The sequence below is a fragment of the Ornithodoros turicata genome, chromosome 7 (genome assembly GCF_037126465.1).
Source record: "Ornithodoros turicata isolate Travis chromosome 7, ASM3712646v1, whole genome shotgun sequence".
Lineage (NCBI taxonomy): Eukaryota > Metazoa > Arthropoda > Arachnida > Ixodida > Argasidae > Ornithodoros > Ornithodoros turicata.
This window is the reverse complement of record NC_088207.1, coordinates 56,185,959-56,211,747: the sequence shown is the minus strand read 5'-3', so window position 1 is coordinate 56,211,747 and position 25,789 is coordinate 56,185,959. Positions and strand designations below refer to the sequence as shown.

Here is a 25,789-nt window from a genome sequence, read left to right as displayed (position 1 = left end):
AGAGTTGTACAGAATGCTTTAATAAAAGTTGACATCTGAAACCTATAAAAGTTGACATCTGGAACCCTAAGCTGTGTCCACAACCTTTTTGTACCTTCTCACACAAGGTGGGTAAATCTCGTTTTTCGCCTTTATAGGAGCACTGAGGTGACACCCCCCCCCCCAAATTTTTTCGTTTTTTTTTTTTCGGTGCAGAGTGTTCTCCAACGAATAAAATGAGTTACCGCGGAAGAACGATGAGAGTAGGTGACCTGCGGAGCGAGCGCGAGGGCTCTGTTCCGCGCACTTTCGAAAAAATCCTTCTCCTCGTGAAAAGCGCGCATCGCAAAACGAGAGTAAATGATGATAATTCGTAAATGATGAAAATAGCAAACCGAAACCGAAATGCGAAGAGCAGAAAACAGAGCTCCATACTACGGGAGTTTCGTCCGGAGGAGGATACCGTGACGTCACCCAGCACTGTCGTCTGCTTCGAAAACCTGCATCCTCCCGTGCCGGATGATGTCAGCAGTGTGTTGCTTTCAGCGCCCTCTCGCTTCACAGAGGCGAAGCGCTCGCTTCGTAATAAATTCGTTTTAATAAAAATCTGCGCAGTTTTGGAACGAGATATTTTGTACACGTGTTCCCGACATCCCAAACGTTACGGATATGCCGCAACCTTTGTGGTGATTTTGTTGCGGAGTCCCACCTTAAAGGAGCTTTGAGGTGACCCCCCCCCCCCAAAAAGGAAAGAGGGGAATGAGGGCGTATTCCCCCGGCATGTGACTCGTGGCGCAGACAGGAGCGGCTCAAGCGAGTATGAGCAGCGCGTGAGCTGAGAAGACAGAAACAGAGAAGAAAGGCTACGGGGACTTTTCGACGTCACACGAGGACCGTGTCAACGGCTGCTTTGTCCGACAGTTTTTGTAAATTGACAATACACGTGGTGACAATACACAGCACGGCAAAAATATGTTGCACGGTCGCTCCCGATGGACAGCCTTGACGAATGAGACAGGGTTTCGTTAGATGCCACCTCGCTGCCTCTTTTAAAGGGTTGACCCTCTTTTAATAAATAACCCACAAGTCAATTTGGGGTTTTACGAGCATCGTGGTTGTGAGCGATGTCACGGATGAGCGATGTCGCGGATGGGCGATGTCGCGGATGAGCGATGTCGCGGATGAGCGATGTCGCGGATTAGCGTATTCGCTCGCGCATATTTAACCTGCTCATTTGTACCCCCCAAAACCTAACGCCTTAGACAGCATTATTTTTCTAGTAAAGACCGTAAATTTGAGTTCGTATTCGTACTGATCAGTGCAACAAAAACACAGGTTAAACCTGAACGGTGTCTTTGTTCTTAAGCAACGAGAATTAGCTGAGGCAGGCTACAAACATGGATGACTGGTGAATAACTCCTTCAATAAATCTATGGGTGATTTTCGTTCGCACAAGACACGTGAACGCTTTAAACTATCATCATAAGATTGGTACTGGCGTGTTCTCTTGGCTTTTCTCCAGTCAATGACGTATTTTTTAGAGGACAAGGTTGAGCCGTCGATTTTTAATAAATTAAAGTTTGGTGCGTCTCGAACATGTGCTGCCGCCTCGATAGAGTGTCGCGCACTAAAATATTTTCGAATTCGGGCTCAATACAAATCAACGGATGGTCCTGGAATACTACAAAATGTGTCACTGACAAGGGCAAGGCAAGGAGAACACGCCAGTACTTCTGTTTTCACTATATTCTACGCCGTTTCTGAGCGCTGTGCGAACAAACGTTCTCTATTGTCTTGCGCAGAAGTGGTTGCCGCCTTAAGCTTCCAACGCCCAGAATCAATTAAGTCAAACAACTCAGGGGGGGTTGGGGGGAAGGTGCAGACGCCAGGCTTTGAACCTGGACCCTCCTAATTTTTCGGTCAGGGATGCTTCTTTGTCCTGTCTTGTCAGTGTTTCAGTTGCGCCAATCAGTACGAACATGAACCGACTATAATTATGTTGTACTTTGTCTGATGAACAAGTAAAATAATACACTTTATTTTATTTACCACTATTCACATGAGAGACCAGTTGGTGGAAGAGAGACTGGTGGATTGCTCGAGGGCGTGAGCCACCTGCTCCGGGATCCCATGGGAGAGCCAAAGTTTCTCCAACTGTTCCAGGCGCCTGGGACACAGGTTCAGGGGGTTGCCCCGGGTCAGGCCCGGGTCCGTCTCGCCGTACTCGTCCACGTACGGCGGGGGCATGTAACAGCCTGCGCAAACACCCAATGTGGATACATGTTCACGAATCAAGGGTGTGGCCAGGGGTCTGGCAAGGGTGTGTGGGGATGTTCAACCAGCACAAGGGACTACACAGAAAAGAGGTCAGTTTTCAAAGAAGGGGGTGTGGAATCGGCATAGAAGACTAAATGACCGGCGCTAATGAATCGTTAATTGGTGTACCCTGTGGGGGATGCGAATCACCTATCGCCAAAGCCCCTAGCTTTCTGTGGTGGAAAATTTACTTTTCCGCGAAGTGGGCTCTACAAATCTACGGGGTTGCATGGGTAGAAGAAAACAAGAAAAAAAAAAGTGCAGCATTCTCCCAAGACTGCGTGCCTTGTAAATAGCGGGAATTCATAACAAATGGCTCCGTCCATGCATATTTACTACAATATCTTGTTTGTTATAATACGTTATCACTCAAAAGCACTTGTGTTTGAGACTTTTTCGCTCGTAAAAAAAGCGCTTATCAAGTCACGCGGAGCTTCTTTCCTCGAGAGAGTACAGAAACGCTCGCGTGGGACGCCGTCCAACCACCGTTGTGAAAACGCCGCATACGGTTAGCTTTGGGTGTTTCTCAACAGCGCCGCTTGCCACCGAGAAAAGCTCGGCGTTCTGCCACTCGAAGAACGCCACATACGGTTGGGCGTTTATATTGTAGTTGGAGGGAACCCACAGAAACACTCCCTGGTATTCTGTAGCAGAATGAATGCTTATGAATGGGGCTATTGGGAACAGGCACGGGTCTAACCGAGACTTCCAGAGCACTCACCTTTAGTGCGTCCAACCAGCAAGAGCACCTTGCAGTCGCGCACGCGGAGGAAGAGTCCGACCCCTGCTCCGCAAGAATGAGCATGTTGGTTGCAGGCGCCCACCCTCTCCCCATCCAGTTCGCCCTGGCAGCAGTAGCTCTGGGAGCACAGAAGGTGGCCGCAGACGAGGCAGAGTGCCGGCGAACGCGAGTCGTCCCCGTCGGAGTTTGGGCAGCGGAAGAGGGAAGCTTCGTTGATCAGTTCGCTGAAGTCCGCAGGAAGGTCGACCAGCCGGTTGGCCTTGATGGGGTGTCGCACTGCTCCGGCCAGCAGTTGCTGCACCCGAGGTTCCCGCGCCCACCTGACACACGTGAGGAACGGGTAAGGACACGGTAACACTTACCTGCACGAGTTTAGAAAGCATCGTATCTACGATGGGATCATTAAAGGGGATCTGGAACCATTTCCAAAGTTTAGAAAAGTAACGTTGTAAATGTTGATTTCGTAAGTACCGAAGTGCCGAACGAGCCCGAATAATTGGTGTCCAAAAAATCAGTCGGCTACTGTATTTACAACATATCTGACGAAATTAACTGGGAACCTGCTGCTACTAATCCATCAAGTAAAAGTGCCCTCACCCAAGAGCCAACTGTCTGACTTCCGCGGAGGCCAGCAAAGAGGCGAGATCCGCAGGCACAGACAGGAACTTGCAGATCTCTTCCCAGGTGTCGGCGCAGGATGTTTCTTTCGCGGCCCCGAGAAAGTGGCGGAAGATGGCGCTGCAGCGCAGAAACGGCATGGCGCCCTCCCGCACACGGCTTACAAATGGACCGTCCACCTGAGGGCAAAAAGACACGTTCCGCGTAAGGCCCAGACTTTTCTGCGATTAGGCAAAAGTGCGCAGAATTTTGGATGCATCGCGGAATCTGTGGTTTTATATGAAACAATTTTGTGGAACTATGAATCTTGACTGATGAACGCAGCTTTGGTGCCGAGGATGGATGCAGCTACGGCTCATAATACGGTTCTTCCGTATTATGAGCCGTCCGTCATTAATCCGTCCCGTCATTACTACTTCCGTTTTGCTCCCATCGGTGATAACCCATCTAGCGCGTTTCCCGCGGCGAAGCGTGCAATGGCTAAATGTTACCACTTCGAGAAACACGAGTGCAAAGGGTGCAAAGGTTAGTACGATATTAACTGAACAATTCTATGAAAATGCCCCACTGTTTTTCCGCCGTTACTCCGTTAACTGTGTTACGCTACTGCTAAAACAGCACAAAGTGCTACGTGATGCTTAGCTAAAATTGTACTTTGGATTTGTAGACACTTTACTTCTATGTCACGCAAGTTAACTTCACTTCGTATATATATCCTTCAGCCCAAGCAAGCGACCACTCGCCCCCCAAAATTGCAGGATTTCCTATTCCCCGATGCAGAATTTGAGATTTGCCGCAGCGGGAAAAACCAGTCGCCTTAGTTCTCCGCCACTCCCCTACTCGTTTTCTCAAATTCACTCACCCTGCCTATCTGTGGCACACCGGCAGAAACTAGGACCTCTCGACAAAAATCAGCCAAAGGCGCCATCGATTCGTCCGTCTCCTCCACGTCCATGCTGGTGCTCGAGGTTTCTGTCGTCAGGGTCACCTGAAACATTGTTTGGCTTGGCTTCATGGGTTGCATCGTGTCACACAAGCAAAAACTCTATACATCGAGGACTACATAAAGAGGGGGGGGGGAGATATGCACACACAAATCTATCTTTGCTCCCACATTTCCGAGGCAAAATGGTGATCGCCAGCCAGTGACGGTCACATTTCTTAAGTGCTTCAGCAAGTAAACCTGAGCCACCATGAAGAAAAGGCACTATACATGCAAGTTGACCTACACTTTGGGAGGAGAGTGTAGGTCAACTTGCATGTACAGTGCCTTTTCTTCACGGTGGCTCAGGTTGACTTGCTGAAGCACACAAGAAATGCGACCATCACTGGCTGGCGATTGCCCCCAGCCCCTGCCTTCAGGTTATCGTGGACTGCTTTAGCAAATAAGAGTGACCTTGAGCAGCTCCGCTTTCCTGCGGTTTCTCTGATCAAAATTTTCGCCAAACTCGATCCAATTTCGTGGCAGCTTCAAGGTAGAGACAAACACAAGTGTACCGCTCTCACGCAGTCAAAGTCCGTACCTGGACTAAGTGGAAGGTGAGCACCAAGCCAAACAGGTAGGTGTTGTGAACCTCGCTCAGGGGAGAAGCCAGAACGTCCTCGCGGAAGAGCGAGGGCAGCGACAGGGTCAGCCCCACCAGAAGTCCGAAGGCGTCCACCTCCAGGCAGCACGAGGACGTGGGGCGAAGCAGGTGGGAGAGGAGGCGGACGCAGTGGCTCTGCACCGCACCCGCGGAGAAGACTCGCAGGGAAGCTGCTGCCGCGGAGCGCACCAGGGCCTCGAGGCAGTGCAGGCGTCGGGAAGAGAGGTCGCCGAGGAGAGGTTTTCCCCGCAGGAGCCACTCTGCTCCGTGGATGGTGTAGGCGCACGACCACCACACCATGGATGCCACGCGGTCGTCTTTTGAGTTCGGGTGCGCCTCCAGACCAACCTGCGTGTTTGCATACCGCACTCACTACACTGTCATATATATAGAGCCTGAAGTTTTCTGGAAATTTTTTTTTTCTAAACTCGGGGGGGGGGGGGGGGGGGGGTAAAAATCGGGTAAATAAACGTGCGCACTAAATTCGTGCGAATTCGGGTGAAAAAAACTCCCCGTATGCTAAATTCGGGGAGAAATCGGGCTCAGTTACTCAAACTAACTGTAGTGGTTTGGTACACACGGTGATGTAACTGCATTCGCTGCAAAAAAAAAAAAGTTAATGCATTCCTACAGACATCCCAGTGAGGGGAATTTGCCGGGTAAAAATCGGGTAAATAAACGTGTGCACTAAATTCGCGCGAATTTGGGTGAAAAAAACTCCCAGTATGCTAAATTCGGGGAAGAATCGGGTAAAACCCTAAAACTTCAGGCTCTAGTCACATACAGGGTGCGTGCACGTAAAGTAGTCCCGCATTTACGCGCATGACATGCTCCCTGCTTACGACACAAACTTCCGGTGGCGCACGACGCCATTTATGCGATGAAAACGACTAAAAAAGTCGTGGTAAGCAAACTCTGCGTAACAAAAAAAGTTAGCCACGTAAACTTTGTTCTCCGTGCATCCCGAATTGCCTATATACCAATGTCAACATGGCAGTCTCGGCACGGTTGCGCCCAGCTGCCGCTAGGGATGCCACCGGTGCAGAAAAACCAAAACGAAAATCTTACGTGGATGCCTATGTGCTTATGGGAGTTTGTAAACGCGGGAATCTTTTAGATTCGCAAACAAAGTGTAATTTCGTTTAATTGGAGGATTTTCTGTCCCTCTGGTGACAATTATGGCACGTTTGTGCACCCGTGGCACCCCTAGCCATAGTGCGACTTTGCCAAGACTGCCATGTCCCATAGGAAATGCACAGAGAGCAAAGCTAGTGTGGCAAACTTTTACGTTACAAAGAGTTTGGTTACTATGATTTTTTTGTTGGTTTTCATCGCATTAATGCATAAATCCATTCTTACTGGTCCACATAAGCATGTCACCTCTCCCACCTCACTGCCGGAGGGGACACCTGCAGTTTTGCAGATTTTCCGCGTCTTGATTACGCCCTTTGCTGTAAAACTTGGTAAGCGGGTCGAATGGATGGAAGTAACTGTCTTTTACATTTATCTTGTGTAACTTTGGGCCGCAACCCCTTTAATCTGCTCTCAGGTCTCAAGGGGCCAGGTCTAACGTCACTTGCTGAGGACGACGTGTCCAAGATGATGATGATGGAAGATGTGTTGCGTGTGTGTATGAGAAGGAATGTAGGAGGGGATGCGAAGAGAGTGTCCCGTTAGTTAAATGAGACCCCTTGGTAATACCCCTGTCACACGGGCAGTCTTCAATTATCATTGAAACCAATGGCAATTGAAAATGCGCTTGGCGCCACCAAGTGGGTAACCTGTCAAGCAGCATTGGATGCAACGCTGTTTGAGACGTTGACAATTTACCCGCCTGGTGGCGCTAAGCGCATGTTCAATTGCCATTGGTTTCAATGATAATTCAAGACTGCCTGTGTGACAGGGGTATAAATCATTGGAAAGCAGATGCCAGCGTAGCGTAATCAGTTAGTGTACTCAATCGGCAGCTGAATCGGCTGCATTATGCGCGTCATTCGACCCTCTAAAACATTCTCAAAGCCACTTCACATTGCTCCTCACATATTTCACAATCACGTTCGCAAAGCTTGGTGAGAGGGGTGGGGACTGGGAGAAATGAGCTTGTCGACAACATCCTCTACCTCCGCAGAAACTTGGTAGTGCCCACATGCGTTCTGAATTTAATTTGGTCTCGTGCTGTTGCGGTGTTAAGCCGTCGTCACTTGTTTATTTGTGGCCTTATCTTCTCTTCTTATACATTTACTCATAAGTTAGTTTGACAAGTGCTAGAAACGTGTATATGTCACGGCTGGAAACACTAGGCAGAGGCCTACGTGCTGGGACACCGGGCCGGGCTCCATTCACTGGGCCGGGCCGCATAAGAACATGAAGGTCATTTTTTTTATGCGCCCGAGCTGGATCGGCTCCGACAAGTCAACCCCGTGCAGGGCACTAGTGCACGGGTCGATTCCCGCCACAGTACGGACTTTTCGACGACAGCCATATTTCAAGTGTCTAAGAACGCCACCAAACTGCCTGCATCCTCGAATGGTCGAAGACATTTGTTGGACAGAGAGGGTCCACCACTAAAATTTTTTTGTCAAGTAGTCAGACGTACTCACAGTATAACACGCCTGCGAAAACAGCTTCAGCATTTCCACGAGGCTCGTAGAGAATCCTCCTCCTGCATGATCCTCAGAGAAGAGTCGCTCGAATGCCACACCCACTCCCGGTTTCAGGCTCCGGGATACTTCTTTAAGGGGCACGGGCTTGTATCGTGGGAGAGCTTTATCTGCGTGCGGAAGGGATGTGGCGAGATGAGGCTTATTAACAGAGCTGAGGTGCGGGTGGGTATACGGGTGGGTGATTGCGGGTGGGTATACGGGTGGGAGATTATAACGACCACGCCATAATCAGCAACCCATATGAGGAGCCCGTCCGCCCGAACCGCTAGGGGGCGCTACTCATCGGCCCGTGAGATCTACGTCACGATTGGCTGACGGAAATTTGAATTTTGAACGCGTAGAAGCGGACGCACGATTACCGTAGCAGACGACAGCAACAGTTCCTATGAAAACGCGTAGAATGATGATGATAATCAACTTTAGAAAGAAGCATCTCCTGTGGGACATCCACCGCTTGTGCAAAATTACTAAGGTACGCTGAAGTACAAAGTATTGCAGAAATTGAGGAAGTAATAACCAGGCCAATGGGTAGTGCCACCGCTAGCTCCTAAACGCGATGCTGGGAGGGGATGCCTATGACATGGTCGTTATAATCTACAGGTTTTCCCGGCGATTTTAATCCAAGTGCCAGCTAAATTAATCCACGTGCCATGCAAACTTTATGGGGCATAGATTAATTTAGCTGGCACTTGGATTAAAATCGCCGGGAAAACCTGTAGTAGGCCGCGGTTTTACCCACAACCCACAGAGCCACCGAATTTCTACTCGCAAACGGCAAGATACGAATTGGAAAAGGGAATGATATCTGCCATAATGACGGTTAGTTCTGAGCGTGCTACGTGGTAAAGCCCTCTTTTTAGAGTCTGCGCGGGAAAATGGCCCACGTGGTAACAGCTGGTCCAGTCTGACTGCGATACTGTGATATGATCAGCTCGTTTGTTGTCAAATAGTCGATCTAAAAGGGACGAGAGGAATTTTCGCGAGTGCGTGCTGCTTCGCTTAATGCTCGATGTCGATCTTGTCAGCTGTTTACGTAAACGCCAAAGGGATTCCCGGGAAAGGTTAGACGACAATGTGATACGCCAAAAAGTTTACTTGTGCGGGTATTTTTCTCTATAAAACTGGGGAAAATGCCAAAATTTGGGCCAAATGGGGAATTTGGCCAATTTGGGGAATTTGGCCAATTTGGGAAATTTGGGAAAATGCCAAAAAATGCCAAAAAAATCAGGGTGGCAGATGATTAGCTTAGTGGGTGCGAGAAATTTCCGCGGATGCACTGCGGGTACGCAACCGCAATTTACCCACAACCTGCAGGGGCAGTAAATTTTTACACGCAAGTCGCGGAACAGCGCGGGTAACCGCTGGTGTACCCACACCCGCGCTCACCCCTACTTCAGGAATGCAACGGAAACCGTTTGATGAGGCAGGACGACTAACCATCGGCAGAGCCACTGTGCTGCTGCGTCTGTCGAACCGCCGTTCCCAGGCCAAGGAGCCAGTCGTCAAACGACGGAGCTTCCTGGACAGTCCGTGAGGTCTGTATGCACTCGGAGAGTGGAGGCAACAACGGGATGACTGTGTTGCTGAGGCATCCGCAGAGGGGACACAGGAACTCGTTCTTCTCCACGTTGAAGCTGATGTGCCTGCCGTACCTGTTGATGATGCAGGGAGGTACACTTGTAGCAGGCGACGGACAACAACAATGATGATGGGAGTCCTTCCCAGTTGCTTAAGCCAGTGTTTCCCAAACTGCGGGTCACGCTCGGGTTCGCGGCGGCTGCAGTTTCTGCTGAAGCCACTTCCCAAATCTTGGGTGGATTTGGTGGCAGAGTACCTGCTCTTGAGTACTAAAGCTATGGAAGTTCTCTTTTCCTTTGCTGCGATGTACTCTGCAAACTTGGTTTCTCTGCAGTGGCATCGATGAAAACAACGTACAGTGCCGCCTCATGCATCGAAGATGAGCTTTAACTTGTGGAAACAAAACAAAAACAAACGTATCGGGTGACTCTATCGGAGCTGCCCTTATCTTGGGTTGCATTTTCTGTTTTCTTTTAATCTTTTTCCAGGACGCAAGAGGCAATAGTGTGCTCTTTCACCCTCTCACATTGAGGGTGAAGGAAAGTCGCATCTCCGAAGATGCGTGATGAACAAAATGAAGAAGAAAATGGTGTTCCACCAAGAATTTTTTGCGGAAGATCTAATCTAATCAAACGGATTCTTGTTCTGAAAACTGCTCCAATATCAGGTGACCGAAGGGACCAGATGTTCTCATTGGGACAACTTTGTAGCTTTTATAATTAAAATGTTAATTATTGAAAGTTAATTAAGACACTGTCTTAGGAGTTTGCTAATGCCCTCCTAAGGAGTGCCCTTGAGCATATGCTATAATGCAATTGATTTCATCTAGGAAAAAGTGATATATATATTTTTAAAAAATATACGCGCATTTAGCTGGGACACCCTGTACTATATAGCAGTATAGCCCTATAACAAATGAGCCGACTTCAGCCATTAGGAATGGTCACTCCCGCTGGCATGCGTATTTTTTCCCTCTCTCTTTGTGCGATGGTCTCTAGTCCAACTGATTCATTGTTGATGACAATGATTCAGGTTTATAAGGTGCACGTACAATTAAGGCCATGGTGCGCCGAAACAAGCTGATTCATTGCGACTATATCAGATGTCCAACAAATCTTCGTAACGAACCCTGAGACTGGGGAATAACACACAATACAGGGGTCTCAAACACAGCTGAAAATTTATTCTATCCCACACAGATATAGTATACATCAAGGGGGAAAGGGGGAGAGAAGGGGAAAGAAACATTATCAATCTGTGTGGAATGGAATAAACTTCCAGCTGTGTTTGAGACTCCCGTATTGTGTGTTAGTATTTCCCCAGTTTCAAGGTTTGTCATGAAGACCAATTATCATCAACTCGCCTGTTTTCTTGCCGCTCTTTACGTCCAATACAATTTCAGCATCGATGTACTAAAAGCGAAACACTTGTGGCATTTCCAAAAGCACGTAAAAGAGTGCCGGGGGATTTCTATTTTTGGTGGGTCGTTGGGTGGCAGTTTGAGAAGCACTGGCTTACATAGTTGATTCACATATACCACCAGGATACGATGAGCGTTGAGGAGAGAGGACGCTGCGAGAGCTCAGCAATTCTGCAGCAATTCCGCAATGAGTCACCATGATAGAAACGTCAAATGTGCTATATACACTAAAGTTATTACACATGTCCCCTGAAGTACAGAAGGTACTGTAAAACCATTTGATCTTGCGGCCTCAATTTCTATCAAGACGTGCACAGGACACATATTCGCACATACTAAATTTCTCAAATTCTGTATGCAAAAATTTATGGCTTAATTTGTGATAGGCCCAAGACCTCCCACAGCACATTTGATAGAAGTGAAACTGCAGGTGCTTCTGACATGAAGCAGGTCAAATGCTCACCAGTGATCTGCATAACCACCTGGGAACACGTCTGCGATTCCAGCATACTGTAGTTCTTGAAGTGCCAAAGTTGAAATTTCCGTGTGGACTTAAACCTTGCAACAATTCAGGGCTCGACAACAGTAAGGTTCTTACGGTATCAGAGCTACACTTTGAGCTTTGTGTTCTACACCCTTAAAAACGAACTTCACCACATAGCCCGCTCCTAGCCGACCATCATCCTGAGTGACGTCGTTCTCTCCCCCCGATTTGTTGAAAACGGGAGGCGTACGCCTTTTCGCGACACTCGTGCGGAAATGTTAATCGTCACAAAAGAGGCGTACGCCCCGCGCTTTCCACAAATCAAGACTGATAGGGGTATCACTCTGTGGTTGGCTTTCAGCGTGTTATGCAGTGAAGGTAGGGTAACTCAGTGAGGCCCATTTCTGAATGACTGTCACTTCGGGTAAAACGTGAAAAGCACCCGACAACTGGTGCGGAACGCATGACAACATGACATGTTGGAAACGGGTTCGCGATCGCGGCACGACTCACCTCACTGGCCTCCGCCGCTCCTTGCTCACTACGGACTCGAAGAACTTCTGCCAACAGCGACTGTGCATCACATGGCCGCAGGTGCTCGTGTGAGGTCCGTAGAAGAGGTCAGCCGGCACGGGCACCACTTCGCCCCCCTCCTCCTCGCCACTCCCCTCTTCCTCCGACGGCACTTTTCGAGTCCGGTTCTTGGACAGCACCGTAGAGCGCTGCACAAACGCCGAGAGCACCAGCGCCTGGCCGTCGAGCGACAGCTCTTCATCTTCGCGGCAGAGGATGCACGTGTGACACGGCTTAGTTCGAACGACTGCCTCCTCGGCCTCCTTGAACTGGTCCGAGTACTCGCGGATGAAGTTCTTTTGCATGGCCGACATCTGCGCCATGATGCGCGCCCTCCGCGCGGCGGCTGCCTCCGCGTTGCGCTTCAGGTGGTGGTTCGAGCTCTCGTCCAGCTCCATGGGGGAATCGGAACTCGCCTGTCCCCCATCTAGCAACGTTCTCAGACGTCGAAGCGTCAGATCCACCAGCGGCTTCTGCCCTTGGTTCTTGGAGTTGGAAGAGCACCTCTCGAGCATGTCCAAGAGCCCTACGCGGACGGCTGCTGAAGTGAAGGCGAAGAAGGATTCATCCGCGGGGACACCCTTGTCCCGCAAACGCTGCTCTTCGTGAAGGGCGATGCCAATCAGGTGAAGAGTTTTCTCCAACTGAGTTTCCGAAAAGAATGGGTGGGACCCACTTGCGGCGCGCTGCAGTACGGTAGTCATGATCTGTAACGAGTGCCAGAAATATTAAGACAACTGACAACACCGCAGAGAAATCGCGGATAACCAGTACATGCTGAAATTTGCATCTACACGTTGCTGCGCGTTTCCGCAGTCAAGCGGACACGTATCGATACCATTTTAAAGCCACTTCGAACGTTCCGAGCGAAAGCTTTTGAAATAAAGTGGATCTACCTTGCCATTCACTAAAAATTGGGACTGCCCAAATATAACTGCCCAATATTGGCTATTATATCGGAACTACTGGTCTAAGATTGGACCAATATTGGGCAGGTATTGCCAATGTTCAGCCGATATTGGACCAATATTGGGCCGATATTGCCAATGTTTGGCCGATATTGGACCAATATTGGGCTGGTATTGCCAATGTTTGGCCGATATTGGACCAATATTGGGCTGGTATTGCCAATGTTTGGCCGATATTGGACCAAGATGTTGTGCTGCTTGGAAAAGTCCGGAAAATCAGTCGGCACTGTGTCTGCGTCAAGACTCACCTTGAGCATGACATCACACTGAAGCATGTTGGTCACCATGACAAAGGGACGAGCAAACTCGGGTGGCACTGGGGGAGGGCAGCAGGGCTCCTCCCCAGACTGTTTCCGACGCCTCAGTTGGGTCTCTTGAGCGCGAGACTGATCTTCTCTCGTGTAGTGGTAGAAGAAAGGGTTGAACTCTGCGTAGTATTCGTGCTTGAGCTCGTACCTACGGACACGAGGCTTTGTTACGTCGTAAACTTGAACGGGCAGACACGTGATATACATGTATTGCGGGTGTTACGTTTCTTTGACAGGTTGCTATGTCAACCAAGGGAAACTAAGGGCTGGACTGTCTTCCCTGCTCTTGCTATGGTGAGATTTATACTGTTCTCAGACGGGCACACTTACGTCCTTAACGGTTACGGCCTTCGGTGTATATGGTCATTAACTTGTTGCCCGACAGAAAGCCATCTGGCCTTTGTAAGATATCTGGGATGCAAGGGCATCAGAGTTCTCACAATACACCTTACGGCGTTCCCTCGAAACTGCCAAAGCATCGTCACCAAACGCCATGAACAAGACGTGCAGATTTCATTCAATTCGAAATAAAACATTTTTACGGGATGTAGCGTTCTGTAATCTTTTTTCGCAGTCAACGCCAGATATTTTTCTGGTGCATTTTTGCACTTTGCTTCTCATTCTATCTTTGTATGTTCAATTCATAGTGATATGCTCAAACACTACACTCCGTATCGTCTGCATCTAAAACTTTGCCGCTCAACAAAACATCCAAAGCGCTTCCGACCAAATCTCGTTTGCTGTAGTGTTTTTCAAATTGACGAAGTACTGACCAGACGTTGTTTCCAAGTACAACATGCACAATTCGCAGTGTCCGTCTGCGGTCCGTATCCGAGACTTAACTTAGGTCCGTGTCTTAACAAAAAACAGCTATATAGGTTTGTTGCCTTGATGATGTTAAGTGTAATGTAGTTCGTCAGTGTGACTGTCGAAGGGTACATCAGCTATAATTCTAACAGCGCGCTTTTGGGCTATGAACAAATTGTTAATGGAAACCTGAGTTCCCGTACCCCAAACCAACAGGCCATAACGAAGTACGGAAAATATCAGTGAACTGTAAATGATCAACTTAATCCTTTTTGGCAGAGCAACGCGGAGCCGATTCATGAGCCCAATGGGCTTAGAAATTTTTGCCCAGACCCAGACCAAAGAATGCCCTCACCTGCCCGACGGTGCTGTGTCCGTAACACGCTCCCTCTTGAACTCGGCCACGTGGGAGAGAACTCTCTCCACCTGAGATTCAAAGCCCGGTCCAGTGTCCCGGGGCAGCAGTTTGAGCAGCTGGCTGTGAGGCAGGGGTTCCACGCACAGGACCTGCACAATCTCCTTCCGCAGCTTGTCTTCCTCCGTGACCATACCGACGCCGGGCTGGCTCCTCTCGGACGCCAGCGTGAGCAGGAGGCCGAGGAACTCCTCGGCTAACGACGCCGTCAGGTGGGCTTCGTCGGGGGTGGCCACGGTCCCGTCCCCGACCCACCCCAGGAGGGCGTACTTGTTGAGCACGTGGATGAGAAATTCGTTGCTCTCCAGGAGAGCGGCGGCGGCTTGCAAGAGGGTGATGTCTCGGTCGTACGTCTCGCTACGTAGCCGCACGTTGTGGTAGAAGTAGATCTGGTTGAGCAGCGAGTACCCGTTGCGACGCCACATGCCCGCGCGGAACTGAGCCACCATCACCTGTCCGGCAAAAGATGATGAGTTGGGGGGGCAGAAAGGACACTGAGAAGATGATGATGATGATGAAAATGATGTTTTGCCTAGTTTCTTCATTTTATGTGCGAGCCTCGTCTGTTTATCTAGCTTGTGGGATTAATTTGGCTCACCTAAGGGCTCCTTAAGACGCACAGAAATCTCAGCATGTGGCATACCATATTTAAAGCCCCTAGCTTTCTGCCGTTGAAAATTCACATTTCCACGAAGTGGGATTTACAAATCCGCGGGATTGCGCGGGCAAGAGGAAACAAGCAGAAAAAATGTGGCAGCTTTCTCCCAAGATCGCTTGCCGACTCATCCTGCGCGCTCTTCCAGCCTTTCAGAACTTACCTGTGCACAAAGAAAATCGGATGCATCTAGGACAGTACCTCTCCGGGCATTCCTGTCGTTAAATTTTCTTTCGTCGCGGGATGTTCAGCTGCGTAAGTGCCAGCATTATCAGTCGTGTCAGGCACATGCAGCAGATGGCAATACATATTGCTTTAACCCCCGAAAAGTTTGCGGATTGATCGAAATCCTTATACGTACCTATAATTCTGTAGCGCATCGAATATTCCGCGAAAAACACCCCGATTCTGAGGAAGCAGCAGGTTCCGCGAGACGTGGCCGATTCCACACGGAAAGCTAGGGGCTCTAACCATATTTAACGTCCCCCATAGAGGACGACGTTCTCAGCTGATATACTGAATGGTGAGACAGCTGAAACTTTTGGGGTGGGCTGTCATCTGGCAGTAGAAGACGTACCTGGGTGCGTAGGGGCATCTCCATGAGCTGCTCGGGTGTGGGCTTCCCTCGCACCTGCAGCTCGTGGGAGTCGTAGCTCAGGGTGAAACGGTCGAGACGCAACAAGAGCCCCACCACAAACCGTGACAGGGGCAGGTGCACCGACACTGGCTGCGAACTCACGTCGTACTCGATGCACAACGCAGAGTGATCGGCCAGTTCTCGACCCACCGTTTCGCCCTGAGGGCTCTCCAGGGCCCTGAGGGCCTTGTGCACAGCCTTGATGAGAACCTCCCTGTCAGAAGCGCACCAGTCCAGCACTAGCCCCACAATTGGGGCAAGCTTAAGCTGGAGGTTGATGCCAGTCTCCCATTCGGCCTCGAATTCCACATGCTGTCCTACCTGTTGAGTGTGAATGGCGATTGGCAACATACTTCAAAACTGTGCTTAAAGTACTTTAGATTAGTACCAAAGTCTAAGTACAGAAGACTAGACCCTAACGCTACGCCGCAGATATTTTTAAGCTATTAAGCTACTTTAAGCTACAGGCCAGTAATGATGCACCGTGAGAAGTAATACACCACGTAGAGTCATAATTATCGCAGAAATTGAACTACTTGAAAGTACTAGGCAAGGTACTCTGAAGTGCTCATCAAGTACACTGCCAAATTAGTTTGTATGCAAATGCATGAAAAGCACAACTGAAATCTTCATTTTAAAGGGGGGGTGTTATCTGCAGAAATGCGATCCATTTAAATATGGTAGAACGCATAAATCAAAAGCGCGTGTGCCTGATCATTCTCTTACTCTACAGTCATGTAATTACTCAAAAGCCAATTACATACTTTGAAAGAGAATGATCACTACCATACATGCGTGCATTTTTACATAGTTTTTTACATAGTTTTCTCCGTTGGCATTGAAAGAACTGGAGAGAGAAACCCAAGTCATCTTGCGACCGTTTGCAATGTTGTCACGTGCGTTCCAAACATGTTTTCACCTTCGTTCCGAACTTAAAACTGAAGAGCAACATGAAAGTATTGTCGTTAATAACTTAATAATTATAAAGATTTCCAGCCTCGCAACAATGGGGTCTCTCCAAAAATGCCCCTTCGAGACACGAAAATTATGTACAAAAAAAATTTGTATTTTCCTGATTTTTTTACTGCAGCCGATGCCGAACATAGTGGTATCGGTTTTATAGATGGGTTTCCGGATGCGACTGTCCCTTTAAGTACAGTATAAAGTACAAAATTTGACTAAAGTACTTCGAATAATACTGCCGACCTACCTGCCGGACTACAGAATCCATGCCCTGCATCCACGTGAGCAGGTTGAGCAGCAGGCCGACCCCGTAGAGGAAGCCCTTGCGCAGCTTGTCCGTCCACACCTCCGGCGGAACAGACAGCAGGTAACGCAGGTCGTAGAGGACATACTGGGCCCTGCGGAACGGCACGTTGAGCTGCCTCTCGAAAGTGAGCTTTCCGCTGTCGGCGCCCCGGTGCTTTTCGCACTCCGAGAGGAACGTGCGCAGCAGCACCGTCAACGCGTTCTCCTCCGCGATGAGCAGGTGCGCCAGAGTGGGCACCGTGAAGATCTGCACCGAGAGGGACGTGACGGACACCGGGTGCTCGTGGTCGTCAGCCACAAAGTCCTTGAGCAGGTCCGGGTAGTCGCGGGTGAAGTTCTTGGCGAAGGCGCGCTTGCAGTGGGCGTCCATGAGCATGCCGCTGATGAACAGCTGGTGCCACTGGCCGCGGGCAGTCTTCCACAGCTGGGTGTCCGAACGCATGACCGCCCGTAGGAGCGGGTACCCGCTGTCAGGCGTGGGTTCCAGCATCACGTTGCTCAGGATGACACGGAAGGCTAGACAGAAGGACGTAGCATGATCGTGGCGGCGGACTGCAGCCCCCTCGTGTTTTCGGGACGCGTATTTTTTTTTAAATGTGAGGAGGCGCAGACTAGGTTCTGTTTAGGCCACATCGGGCAATTTTTATTTATTTATTTATTTGAAATACTACTGGCTTCCTCCTGGAAGCCTAAGTAGGAATGGGAAAAGACAATAAATCCGAACAAATGACAGAATTATAATAATAATAATAATTGGGGGTTTACGTCGCGAGACAACTGAGATCATGAGCGACGCCACAGCGGTCGGTCTGTGGATTGCTTTTGCCCACCTGAGGGTTCTTTAACGTGCGATGAAAGCTCATCACACGGCACCCCGTATTTAACGTCCCTCGCGGAAGACGGCGTGTCGACAGAATTATACATCTATGCCAACTGCCCTGACAGTGACGACAGAAACTGAACTACAGTCTTCGCCGTGACAACCACCTCCGGTAAGCTATTCCATTCCTCTACCATTCTGGGAAAAAGAAAGAGAATTTAAACGCGTCTATCCTACATTGGTATGGCTTTAAATGCAGAGCGTGGACACTACGAATAGATCTCTTTTCCTGAAACATAATGTACTGATCCCTATTAATATTAAGCTTATTTTTGAGGATAAGAAATGAAGTCTCGAGTCTTGCAATTTTACGTCTATTGACCAAATTCTCCAAATCCGCTTTGTAGTAAATATATCTGACATCGAACTCATTCTCTCGAGTATCGGATGAATGCAATAATACAATAATGAATGCAAATAATGCAATGAACACACAGTTATGGATGAAAATTTTGCGTCCACGCTGTTTTCAAAAATGACATTTTTAAAAGAAGACAGAAATGAACAGGAAATGGGTAATTGAAACATGACAGCGGCTGGAATCAAACCACGCATCTCTCGATTGCCAGTCGAGCGCATTCAATCGCGTCATGATGTGTGCGATCAAGGGATGAGTGGTTCAACTCCTGCCGCTGTCTGGATTTTTTTTTACGACTGCCATGTTTCAACTGTTCATGTTCTTAGGCACCCTGAGGCATGTGTTGTGTTCGGCTCTCGGTTTTCGGGTTTTTTACGTTTTTAAAGTTTTTTTTAACATTTAAGTCATTTAAGTCTTTACATTACATTACATTTACATTACATTTGTGTGTTGTTAATTTTGTTCTAATTCCGAGACGGCGGATTTACTTTTGCTGTACAATATGCCCATGACCTGTACATTTTCTTTTATTTTCACACTCCTGGAAATGACATCTTCGTGATGTCAGCAGTATCCCTTAAATAAATAAATAAATAGCTTGGGTTTCACCCGATAAAACCTGTAAACCGAGCTTGCGAACGTGCAAACCAAGGACTTCATCTGCACACGCGCGAACTACGGCAATCGCCGCGACCGCTCCCGACTGCCAAGACTGTGGCAGCGCTCTGTGTCTGCCGGCCCACGTAAAGCTCGCGCCCGTCGCTCCACCTAGTGCAAGCAGAAAGAGCTTTCTCGAGACCTAGGAGCCTAGATGTTCGCGCTCCGCCTCCAGCGGATTTGTAAATCCCACTTTGCGGAAAAGTAAATTTTCCACCGCAGAAAGCTAGGTCATCTCTGCCGCCGGCCAGCACAAGTCAGCGGCGACTGACGGCCAGTACGGGCAGTACAGCCAGTAACTTAGCTAAAGGGGGGTCAAAGGTAGGTAAGGAGGGTGGATGGAAAGCTTCCGCAAGGGGTGACGTTTCTCAGGGACAATGCAAACTTCAGCAAATGTTAAAGGCAGAAGACACTGACAAAAATGACAAGTTCTTGAAAAATGTTTTTTCGTCTGGATACGGCTAACAAATTCCAGATACAGTCAAATTCCTTTATAGCGAACACCTTTTTAACGAAAATACCATTTTTTAAACCAAATTTTTTGCGGTTCCGCTGTAGCCCTATAGGTCCAATAATGGACATCCTTTTTAACGAAAATACCTTTACTGCAAATTTTTTTTGCTGTCCCCTGAGTTTCGTTGTAAACGAGTTTGACGGTAACTAATGGTAGCAAGTATGTTACCGGTAACACAGGGCGGATAACGAGGTTTCCGGTTAACTGAGTTACGAACGAGCGGGGCATGACCGTATTAGCCGAAAATGTTCTTGTACGCACTGTGCAAGTCCGGTGAATATGCTCACCCTGACACTGTGTGAGGAACTGCTGGATCCAAGTCAGGAGACGCATTGCAAACATCTGGTGGGCCACGACGGAGGCGTGCATCACCTGCACCCGCAGGGGACGGCCACCATGCCGAGAGGTGATGCGTTCTATGTGGTTCTTCACCTGTTAAAGAATCCTGCACTTAACGAAAGTCCTTTTCAGGGAAGCACGTTGTATGTATGCAACTTAAATATCGACACGAGACAAAACTTGTAAATTCCCTCACTGCCATCAGGAGCTCTGTAAACAAAGAAAATAAAAAAACACTCGTTTGCACTGCCGAGATCGTAAATTCAAATTCTCTTCATTCCCGCTATATACTGTCCAAGCAAACTGCAGGGACTTGCCCTTCGGCGCCACCTATGTCGAAGGTGCCCGCCCCACCCCGTCGTGAAACACACAGAGAGACAAGCACAATACAAGCCTCAAGGTACCTAAAGGCATCAACAATTGATGCATGTGTTGAAACATGTGAATTGAAATGAATTGAAGCAAATGAAACATGTGTCGTATCTGTCTGTGCATTTCAGACCTCAGTAACAGTTACTTTCCATCATGCTCACCAGATGCCGCTGTACAAAAAAAAAAAATGTCAAGAAAGTGATTGAATGCCCCGTTAGTTGAATGCCCTGGCAAGTCGTCGTCGGGAAGCAAATGCCAGCGTAGCGTAATTGGTTAACGCACCCATCGGGCAATCGTGAGATATGTTTATTTATTTATCTATTTATTTCTGAATACTGCGGGCGCCACCAGGCGCCATAGCAGGAGGGGATACATGTACGCAATTTTACAGTGCTCAGTGTAGGTGCAATAAATTACGCACAATCATAGAAAGACTACACACTTGAATAAGAACACACACTAGAATAGAAGAAAACTACATACTTGTGCAACAATATGTAGAGAACTAGACGCATAATAAACACATCATCAATGGCAGTAGAGAAATAGATGAAAAGCCGCGGAGCCAGCTGGGATGTATTAGTCACTTTGAAAGTAATTATCTAACATGATTGCGAACTTATCATATTTATCCGCGTTACAAATGTCAGCTGGCAATTTATTCCAGTCAGCTATCGTGCTTGGTAAAAAGGAGAACTTAAATGTGTCAGTTATCTCTTTCAAGGTCAAAGGATGCCGGTCACGAAGCGAGAATGGGTCTTGAAGCTGAGTTTTGGATATGTTGGATATATATGGATATATATATGGATATATATGGATGTTTAGATATGCGCATCGGTTCTTGCCGCTGTCTGGAAAAATGCTCGTACATACGCACCTGGTTGCAGTCCATGAAGGTGGAGCTCCGCACGAGGCTTCTTCCCTCCCTGTCGATGGTGGTTGCGTACTCGATGGCTTCCCGCTGACTGCACGCGATGGCGCGGCTCAGGGTCTGTATCACCTGCAGGCCCGTTCGTCGTATCAGAGCTTCTCACACGAGGCGAGCCTACGCACCTGTTCGTAGGTGTGCGTCTCGTCGTTGAAGAGCATGGTGACGTAGGTGTCCGTCGGCTGCACCAGCAGAGGCGTGGGGTCCAGGTCCGGAGGAAGTTCCGTTGCCTTTCCCCACGTCAGCAGCTGGTGGCAGTAGAGCAGCGCCGTCCTCAGCACGAGCTCCGCGCGGCTCACGAGGTCCGACGGAAGTCGTTCTACCGGGTCCGCCTCCGCCTCCTGCAATGTTTTTGCCCGGGTTGCGGATCACGTTTGCTGCTAAGTTTTTCGAAACAAAGGAGGTGGGCCATTTTTACGGTGTTTTTTTTTTTGTTTTCTCGATCAGATTTTGAAATGCACCTACGCGCACCAAACATCAAACTAAGCACTGGTTTACCCAGAATTTCGTCCTTGGGGGGGTGTTGGGCTCCGCAAGGGGGTGTATTTACATGCTTTTGACGAAATATTGTACAATCTCACAAAATTTTAGGGGGGTCTCCTCCAGATTTTGGGGGGTTGTTAGGGGGGTGTAGGGGGGGGTCTGGATAAATCACTGAAACTAAGTAGTGGCAAGATACATAAATTGTCCCCGCGCACAAACCACAGATTATAATTTCAAAGATGCAATTAAAGGGACACTGAACATCTTCTTCAACATGCTATTTACCTGTTTCTTCTGACCGTGCTTGTCACAGAAAGGAGACTCCTTCCAGGCCTCCATGTCTCCGCAGTCGCAGTATCCTCCGCCGCAGCTCATGCTCATCTTGTACTTGTGATTTCTGTGGGCGCTACTCTTGAAGCAGCCCACGCAGAGGACGCACGTCGGGTCGAGGCCGCAGTCCCTACAGGAGTACGTCGGCTCCCCTGACTTGAAGACCCGACCGCAGAGTGCCGGCGGAGATTCCAGTTTGCGCAGTTCCGCGAAGTAGTCCTTGGGTTCGGAACATCCGCACACAAACCTGCGCACGCGTCGCGAGGCTCAGCCAACTCTCAGAATGCGTGCAACGTCACCCGCGCTGAACCAACAAACCGGTGCTCGAACACGATGCAATAATTACGCGAAAAAGTGGAGCAGTTTCTTTCGCAATTTGATGGCAAGAAGTGAACTTCGAAGTGGGTCTCAACGAAAGCACGGAACGAAAGCAAGCCAAAACGCGTTCGCTTAATCCGTAGTGGCAACACGGCTGGGACACTGGCTGGCAAGGAAGCGCGAGGAGCGAGGAGGTCGCGCAGCGGAATTGGCGGCTGGGAAAGGGAAGTCGGCCAGGGAGCAAGGCACGTGGTTTTTATGGCAGATCGTCGTTGCGTGGGTTGAAAACCCGACGGAAGATGATGAGATTCGGCAGGAAACTTGCGGATTAAGCGGGATACGGGCCAGTTTTCTTCAAATTATGCGGCCAGATTGCAACGCGCGAAGACGGGACCGTAGCAATCCTTCCAATTAACCGGTACTTCGAATTGGCTTGATGTTACTATCGCTGAGGCTTCTTTAGCTGCAGAGGGGGTATATTTGAAACTCTATAAATCTATATACCTTTCTTCGAAAAATATAAATAAATCTGTATCCTTAAAACTATTTTAAAAATCGTTCATTTAATATGTACTAGTATGCCGTTTTTGTCGCCCGGGCCGCAAGTTGACGCAAGAAAAACCTGGTGCAGAATGGTGCAGCACTTCCGCACCCGTGTATCTACGCAGTGAAGGAAGCTACGTACAGAGAGCTACAGTACCTCTCCAAGGAATCGAAGAGTACCCTGCGTACTAGGGGCTCGTCGTAGGCCAGGGCAAGGGGCCGACAGTGGAGTGGAGGTCCCAGGAGCGAAGGCACGTGGGCGGCCCAGAAGGCCCTGAGGGCCGCTGGCTGAAGAACCCCGCACTCGTGGGCCTTGCACCACGAGGCCAGGGTCTCTGCCAGCTCTGAGCTGAAGGGGCTCTGCACATCCTCCTCCTGCACATTGCTGCACATTCTCCTATTCCTCTTCCGCTCCCCGCCAAGACATCTGAAATTAGGCCAGGTTGCAGACGTGCAGATCAGAAACCGTGGGTGTGGACCAGCATGACAAGACATTGGGGGCATTAGGTGGGGCACCCCGGAGCGTGAGTGTTTCGTACTCCACTCGCTTAACGCGACACGTGCACCGTCGGCGCAACCCCCGGAGTGTCAGACGCCAACGAGTTTTTCGCGCTCCCATCTCAAATGGGTGAACCGAAGCAGACGACAAGTGCTTGAGGCCTGAAAGATTTGGCATGACGTATTTCCTGTTGAGCACGCCATCTACAGGGAGCAAGGGGCTGGCGCTGGCAGCAGAGTACTTCTAATTACTGTAAACTCTAATTACTGTACTTGTAATTACTGTTAAGTACTGTATTTTTATTTGCGGTGTATTAATTTTCACGAATTGAGCATTCAGTCATTTGCGAAATTACTTGCGTGTACTACTTGATTTTGAAATTCCAGGCCTGTTTCCTTTCGCGGGATAAACGTCAAGCTGTGTTTGCGAGTACAATTTTTCGCAATTTTTTAGCAAAATTCGTGAACATTATAACATCGCGAATAAAAATACGTTTACAGTAGTTTGCCAAAATAAACTCAAACAAATGCGTAAAATATTAATCGAGGTATTTTAAAATCGTTTACAAAAAGGTGAGGATCAGAACAGGTTGGCATCTTTGGCTAGGGAATAAAAGACAGATTTTCTTCTTTTGAGCAACTGCTCTACTGCGGCACGCTCCACGATGCTGCCGCTATCTAGCACCATAACCCTGAAAATAACAATGTCCCACTTCGTAAACTGTGCTAACCTGACTTCTGCTCGGCCTGGTACATAAAAAAAATAGCGTCTTTTGGAAAGTACACTTCCGCAAACACTGCTATGTGCTTTATTCACTGACGTCTACCATTTCGGGAAAGTATCACTTTTTTTTGAACTGCCATTATACTTTCCTATTATCATACCTCCATTCCATTCTACTACCCCCCCCCCCAATTTTTTCCCACACCCCTCCATGCTTGGGATTCTGGGTAAACCACTGTGACGTGACATCACTACCAATCAGTTACCTCATTAGAATAAGGTGTACCATATGTGAGGGCATCAGTTGCCTTTTTAATGGAGATGCAGAAGTATTCTAAACTCCGAGCATGAATATAGCTCGTTATTTCGACAAGAACATGCATTTTACCATTTCGTTACTGATGACTGTTTAAAAAAAAAACATTCAGCGTTATTTTTAGCTTTCTACTCAATAACAAAGTTTACAACATTCTGCAGCAGGTCCCAAAAAGAATTTCTCTTCGTTAAACACTTACGCTGACTATGCAGAAAAGCAACGTTTTATCGACCCAATATGTGAATCAATATTTTAACAAAATTCTGCTTATATTTCTGTTCTTTTCTTTCATCTTTATTTATGCATTATCTTTTTTTGTGTATGTGTGTGTCTCACTTTCGAATCCCACTGCATGGAAACGCTTCCCCACGGTTTGCTGAGGCATACAAAATCTCAGGAGCAATTTCAGAGCAACATAAACTGCAGCGCTGTTCAAGAAGTTAATTTTAGATCACTGTTGGAGACTCGCAAAGTCAAGTATGATGTCAGTGGAAGGCATGTAATCCGCTAAAGGTGCAATATTTCTGGCAAGCATTGAAGTTTGGTCCAGTATTGGCAAGTAGAAGGTGACATATCACCCGCTCCTTTATAAAAAAAAAGAATTTTTACGATATTTTAAAGCCATATAGATGCGTTCACAAGAACACAAAATGCAGCTACAAACGAAGTGTTGGAGGGGGGGGGGGGGTTAACAAAATCTAAAAAATTTTTAAGTTTACACTTTACTTTTGAACTTTGCAACTCACACGAACTCCTCTGTGCAACATCAGTTTATCCATCATCCTAACTCACATTTAATTGTCCTGTCGCCCGGCTATGAAAACGGTCTCCTGTCACCAAAATGAGACACAAACAAGAGTTAGGTGCGCTGTCCTGTGGTGCATTGCGCAAATGATTTCCTTGGAAAAGACCGTGCGATATTTTGGGACCCCTCGACCCAATGCGAAATACTACGCGTCATCTTGCTTTGCACGGATGACCACAAATCCTGGGCTTGCTATGCTGCATTGCCAGGGATCGAAGCTTCGACGTCATGAAACGATTCCAAACGCAATTGTTCATCATATATCGAGCTACCCGAATAAACCCCGGAAACCTCTAGGCCTACCATTAACAGCTGAAAGGGTATCACTGTTGCTCAGAGTAGCAGTCTGTCCACGTAATTTACTATCACAGGTTGATGAAGCTGACTTGCGCTGAAAAGCTTTCCTCTTCTATGAATTCCGGCGAAGGTCATACACACAAGACACAGAGTAACACATTACGGGAACATAAAACTCATGCTGTCGTCGAAATCCTGTTGAAACTGCGGGCGACGAAACAAACGAAACCGTCGAAACCAAAGCAATAGAAAGCCGTAGCAGACGTCCGACAGATGGGGTGTTCCATGCGTGTTTTGTGCTTTTGATGCTTTATATCATGTAAAAAGAGAGGAAAGTAGCGAATATGTAAACTTTACTTAGTATTTTCGTGTACAACTGTACAACTTCTTCGGCACTGGTGCCGCTAGC

The 25,789-nt window shown here is 48.3% G+C and overlaps 1 protein-coding gene across 1 annotated transcript; it reads right to left on the bottom strand.

Annotated features, from left to right (window-relative positions):
* Positions 1-1,995: 1,995 nt before the first annotated feature.
* Positions 1,996-25,646, bottom strand: LOC135401658 (E3 ubiquitin-protein ligase UBR2-like). The gene is made up of 18 exons (XM_064634175.1): positions 25,387-25,646; positions 22,898-23,167; positions 21,835-22,126; positions 21,192-21,407; positions 21,016-21,138; positions 19,715-19,859; positions 16,960-17,534; positions 15,690-16,070; positions 14,398-14,909; positions 13,176-13,383; positions 11,900-12,666; positions 9,342-9,556; positions 7,842-8,011; positions 5,179-5,589; positions 4,518-4,643; positions 3,635-3,834; positions 3,017-3,357; positions 1,996-2,234 (listed from the first exon to the last, which is right to left on the bottom strand). The coding sequence occupies exons 2-18, from the start codon at positions 23,131-23,133 to the stop codon at positions 2,035-2,037; spliced, it is 5,118 nt and encodes a 1,705-aa protein (XP_064490245.1). The 5' UTR covers positions 23,134-23,167; positions 25,387-25,646; the 3' UTR covers positions 1,996-2,034.
* Positions 25,647-25,789: the final 143 nt, after the last annotated feature.